Source organism: Poecilia reticulata, linkage group LG6 (assembly GCF_000633615.1).
Source record: "Poecilia reticulata strain Guanapo linkage group LG6, Guppy_female_1.0+MT, whole genome shotgun sequence".
Classification (NCBI taxonomy): Eukaryota; Metazoa; Chordata; class Actinopteri; order Cyprinodontiformes; family Poeciliidae; genus Poecilia; species Poecilia reticulata.
In genome coordinates, this window is record NC_024336.1 from 7,133,420 (window position 1) to 7,139,278 (window position 5,859).

The window sequence follows — 5,859 nt, forward strand, 5'->3', positions numbered from 1 at the left end:
CCACTGTGCAGCCCGGAATTTTTTTTTTTTTTTTTTCTTATTACAAATTCTGTTTGACAGTAAATGAGAACTCCAAATTTAGCTTCTAAATAATATAAAATACTGACACAGAATWAATTTTTTTATAGGGTTTTCTTGGCTCTAGTGGCCTTTATTTGAAAGTAGTTCGACAGGAAACAGGGTAATGAGAGAGGGGGAAGACATGCGGCAAAWGTYGCCAGGCCRGAATCGAACCTGCGAAACYGTCATGAGGACCAAGGCCTCAATATGTGGRTCGTGCTTTGCCCCTGCACCACCACAGCATCCCTGACAGAAATATTTTTTGTCCCACACACAGACAATGGCTGCCTACACAGTGGAGGGAGTGCGATGCTGCTYATTTTGGTATTAATCCGATACCACTTACCGTAAATACAGGCCAGGACCGATACTTGTATCATCAACTCTACCGGTTTCCTTTTATTTATTATCTTAAAACCTAGAACAGAATGTAGATAGCATTYATACGTGTCGGCAAAATTTACAAGATAAGCAGAAACAATAGAAAGACAAAACAAATGTTGTGTGGATTGTTTTCTAAATYAACAAAAATGCAAAAGAAAATGTATTGAGAGCAAATCGAAACAAAAATGTTTTTACAACAGAGTTAGAAGTTACACAAAAAAACAAAATAATTTTTCAAGAAGGAACCTGAAATTAAAGCATCGATTCCAGTGTCTATCCAATACTGATAGTGACTTGATATTGATAATATTGATATTTTGGATTGACCCACTCTCCTTTGCTTGATCATGGGCCAACAGAAAGCTAGTGAGATCCTATTCAAGRCTGGTAAGCTATGAAATGTCACAGCTAAAGAAGCTGGCTGTTAACAGASTGCTTTATCCACATGTGTCCATAGAAAGTAGAGTGAAAGGAAAAAGTTTGGAAGAAAAGCAACAGGAAAAACTCCAMCCCAACCAAGTACTGAGTCTATATATTGGTCAGTACACTGACATATTTTTCAGCAGGTTTACATTTATATTATAGATTTATAGATTTTCTTCCTTTGTTTTTTGGTCTTATGTATTTCACGTGTTGAGAAACCATATTTGAGGTTTTTAACATAAAAGAAAACAATGCAGTAATGTCTTCAGTCAGGGGCTTCTTCRGATTCTCTGCAAGACTGACTGCTTTCATACCTTCCTGGTGGCGGTGCCATCAACATCCACARTCACTCTTTGAAGATACTTGGATGAAATGAGTTTCATTTCGCTCTGTGATAAAGTATTTTTGAACTGGCTGAAATACAAATAACAAAATCTGCAGATGTTTAAAAGTGACTATCTACCTCTGCTTAGACTGAGAATCTGCTTCCTTGGGGCTTCATGTGTTCCGCTGATCAATGTCGGAAAACCACGAAATTGATGGTTTCATGTTAATGTTACATTTTGCCCGAACCGCTGTGACTGAACAACATTAGCGGCAATGAAAAAAATTGAYGGATGCGTAGCACCTGAGAAGTTGACAGTGTTGGAAGTCTGATTAATGGCTGGGCAAACGGCGGTGAAACGGCCTGATGTGGTTCTTGCAGCTCCCCCACCTTTATTTGTCTAAATGTTTTTCTTTTCAGTTTGACTTTGAAGCGGAGTTTAACAGCTCCTCTAAACCTTTCTACCCTCCTGAGGTTGCTCTTTGAGCAGAGTTGTGTGGCCTCCTGCAGACGCGCAGCTTTATTCCTTCAAAACGCTCGAGTCATCTTTCAAAGTTGAAGTTTAGCTGTTCAGCAGGTGGCATGACATAAAACGTTCTTGGCTGCCTGGCTCACTCTGCTCTCTCTTATGCTTCGTATCGCTTTTGCGTGMTTTTTGGTTAATATATGGTGAATTTATTCCATTTGGTTGCATAACACACACAAAATTCAACATACTTTATCAGGAGTTTAGGTGACAGTAAAACATGCATGTGAAACTTGTAACAAATCACATATGAGCATCTGTACCGAGTGGCACGAATATATATTTGCACGTTTTTTTTCTCTCTTACACTTTAATATATTCCAGTGAAATCAATTGTCTTCAGAAGTCACCTAGGTAAGTGAATAAAGCCCTCCTGAGTATAGCTTCATATCAGTACCAACCAAGCAGCTCTGTCAAGGCCACACAGGGTTTTCTTTTTAGGAAACGTTAGTTAATAAAAGGATTGACGATCAAGGATCACAGCAGACGTCTCGGGGATGAGGTTGTGGGAAAAACATAATCAAAATTGTAAAAGGTAGTTTTGGAAGTGTCATGCTGTGGGGATTATTTCCTAAATTCAATTAGAGACCGCAAAGTACTTGAGAAAGGGATGTTCGTGTGTTAGGATGGCACAGTCAAAGTATAGACCTAAATATAATTGAGATTCTGTGGAAAAGCTTGAAAACTGATGTTCTCTGGTAAAGGTCTTGAACATGAGCTATTTGCAAAGAGGAATGGGTAAAAAAAAAAATTTCAGTCGCTAGACGGCCAACGATAGTGACGTCATTTCCCCAAAAATACGGAAGTGTTGACTCAAACCAAAGGCACGCCGTTTGCGTCCAACTCTTCAAGGTCCGATCCAGTTTTTACCTCACAAATAAGCTCCACCGCCAACAGCCCCTCTACGGACGACTGGACTTGCGAAATCAAGTATTCATGCAAGAGTACCAGAAATCCCACCAGCATAAACACAAGGCTTTAAACTCAGAGCTGCTCAAACCAGCTCAGACGACACTTTTTAAATGATTTTTCTGTGCTTCTTAGGTAAGTACACTAGTTTTTTTTTTATAATGTGTTTCACTTTGCCACCGTGTCTCACTTGCTGTCTTACTCATTCAAAATTTACATTAAATTACTGCACAGTTCGCTAGCAGTAGGCGAGAGAAGCCTTTAACTTTATCGAGTTAAATGTTCGGATACCAAATCAGACCTGGTACGTCTTAGCACTTCAAAGTGGCTGAATATAAATGTGCATCTTTTTTTGTTGTTGAAGTTTTTGGGCAACATTTTCAAAAACTGGTTTTATACAATTTCCCCAATTAGCTACTTCTCTTGTCCACCATTTTGTGTTGGTTTATCACGCGCAATTTAAAAAAAAAAAAGACATTGAAATTAGTGATTGAAACGTGTCAAAACGTGAAACGTGGTCTTGGTATTTCTGCAGAATAGTGGGATTCTCAACGACAACAGTGCAAACCCCCTACACTACAGTGTACTCTTCATTTCCAGGCCATGTGTAGCATTCTTCCACCAAACTGTCTTTCCTTTAAAGCATAATTGGCCAAAGCGAATTAATGTGTTTTATTAGGACTTATGCAAAACAGATGTACTTTGGCAAATAAGTTATCTTTTAATGTAGCTCTTGTAGCGCTTGCAGTATGCACACACAGCGAGGGGCTAATGGATAGCTATTGTCAGTGAAACAAAGGCGAGCAGGGGCTCTTCATGCGGTGTCACATCTGCTGAGAGAAAGGGCCGCCAACCCCTCTATTCATAATTAATAAAAGTAGATTTCTTCTGGGTGCAGACACAGGGAATGTAATTACTTTCTATTGCCCACAAGTTGTCATTTCCTAAAGTGCCATCAGGAAAACAAGACTCATTAAAACGTGCACTCAGGAAAAAAAAAAAGTAATAAAGGTGCAAGACACACACACACACACACACACACACACACACACACACACACACACACACACACACACACACACACACACACACACACGCACACACATACTGCAAATCTCTTAGGGCAAGGACAGAGCAACAGTGGAGGTCCTTTACTTCATCTTTACATGATTCAAATAGATGATGCATTTCAAAGCTCTGAAGGGCTTATTCACTGTGACTATAAGTCAGCTATGAAGACATGTTAATGGGACTGATGAAATGAAACAACTTCCTGGATAATCTAAGAGGTTTCACATATGAACCAAAAAAAAACAAAAAAAAACCTGATTTCTACTGAGATCCTTTTACTGTAGAATTCTGTGACATTGACCTTGTCCTTTCTGGACCACAAATCATATGAAAATTGTTACAACTCATTGTATTGGTGTGCTCTCTGATGTGTTTCACTGCCTGGCTCTGTTAGAAATGAATTCACATCAAGAGGAAAGATTTGACTGAAGTAAAGCTGACAAGGCAGAACTTAGTAATAAAATTACAGATGGATTCATTAGTCGGCCTAATGTATGCGCTCATTATTAAGTCCATGTTTTGCTCTAAACTTAGCAACAACTGTGCTTCTTATCCCGTCAGCGCCATCTGGTGGAAAAGACGACAACTTGCAGTACCCAGGTGAAACAGACAGTGTCACCCTCAGGCCACGTTGAGGCTGAACATGATCTGATGGGAATCTTGAACACGAGTCAAAGCGAGCTCCTTCAGAATAAGAAACTACTACTGCAGGCTCTTTAAAAGCAATGAGCGAAAAAAAAAAAAGAGTCTGTTTCTGGAGAAGAACAGACAGAGATGAACTGAGCCTGCAGAGAGATTTAACAAATTCAGGGTTAGTAAGTTACAGATATTTCTGGTTTTGATTTGGCACTAAAAACCTTCTCACATTATAGTTACTTGCTTTTCTATTCATTTGAAAGTACACTCCTTCGATTTTAATTAATGAATCAATCTAAAAGCATAAATATATTCAAAAAAGGTTAAAAAAAATATTTCTAAGTAGCTATACAGAAGTCATAGTAAACTAATATGAGAAATTCTATTATCTACTATTTTTATCTGATGATTCAGATAAAAATAGTATTAATATTGTTGTTATATAACAATATTGATATATCAGTATATAAAATAATGGTAGAACAGTATGAAAGGATGGGAATTTTAAAAAGTGTAAAAAATTTTCACTCCTTTTCAAACAAGTACGGAAGCTAAAATGACTCATATGTTTCAAAAACCTTTTTAATGTATTTATATGCATTTGTGTTTGTTTTGATTTTTTTTCCGGACATGGGAAGAAAATCTGAGTAATCTTTGACAAATATAAATTCTGACAATCACACAGAAACAACAGTTGTAAATAATCAAACGCCTCATTGTTTAATAATGAGAAATTTTCTCAAAAGCCACTAATGACTCAAATCCAGCTAAACACGGCAAAACTAAACAGACATTTTGCAGTCCGTTTGTAGTCTCCGACATTCCCGTTGGAGACTACAAAAGCAGTAATCTCTCAAGGAGAAATAGTCTTCAACTGGAAGACGATCAAGCTGCAAGACGCTAGTACGAGTCTACAGAAACACTAAAATGTCACAGATAGCAGGCCCTCGACAGACTTCCATTTGTTCTCTATATAAAAAAACAACATAAAGTCCAGACTGAAGTTATACAGACAGAACAAAGACCATGACCACTAGAATAATTTTCGCTGGATAGATTCAAACCATCTAAAATTGAATTATTTGAATATGAGAACAGGGAACGTGTTTGACATCGATAAAGTGCAGCGTTCTTCAGGAACGCTGCACTTCCTGATAAAGCCAACGGCGAAGTGCTGAGCGGGAACTGTCGTGGTTTGGGGAATGCTTTGCAGTTTTTGACCAAAACCTTACTAGTAAAAGGACTGAAAACTAGGAAATTGGAGGGAAAAAGAAGGACGGATGAATGCCGGCTAGTGACGTCAAATTGTGATTTTTTTGCTACGACTCGTCCACATTAGTTTTAGGTTTTTTTTCCATATATATATATACATATGAAAAGCAACTGATCTGGAGGCACCGAGTCTTTCCGTGCAGATCAAATTAAATGTAACCATCCCAATGTGGACCTACTCTTAATCAAAGCATGTATGGTGAGCTCTACTGGCCTACCTACGGCAGGGCAGTTGCTCCATACAGTCACTCCC

General features: G+C 38.3%; 1 protein-coding gene and 1 long non-coding RNA gene across 3 annotated transcripts in view; one reads left to right on the top strand and one right to left on the bottom strand.

Annotated features, from left to right (window-relative positions):
- Positions 1-5,859, bottom strand: part of LOC108166367 (uncharacterized) — a 10,040-nt gene that overhangs the window by 1,059 nt on the left and 3,122 nt on the right. The window contains exon 2 of the long non-coding RNA XR_001776703.1: positions 407-478. This is a non-coding gene — a long non-coding RNA (uncharacterized LOC108166367). The remainder of the gene's footprint in view (positions 1-406; positions 479-5,859) is intronic.
- dbx2 (developing brain homeobox 2) overlaps positions 2,532-5,859 on the top strand; it is a 15,504-nt gene continuing 12,176 nt past the window's right edge. For both annotated transcript variants that reach the window (XM_008411029.2, XM_008411030.2), the window contains exon 1: positions 2,532-2,762. In XM_008411029.2, the coding sequence (XP_008409251.1) occupies positions 2,741-2,762 (22 nt within the window). In that variant the 5' untranslated portion in view covers positions 2,532-2,740. The remainder of the gene's footprint in view (positions 2,763-5,859) is intronic.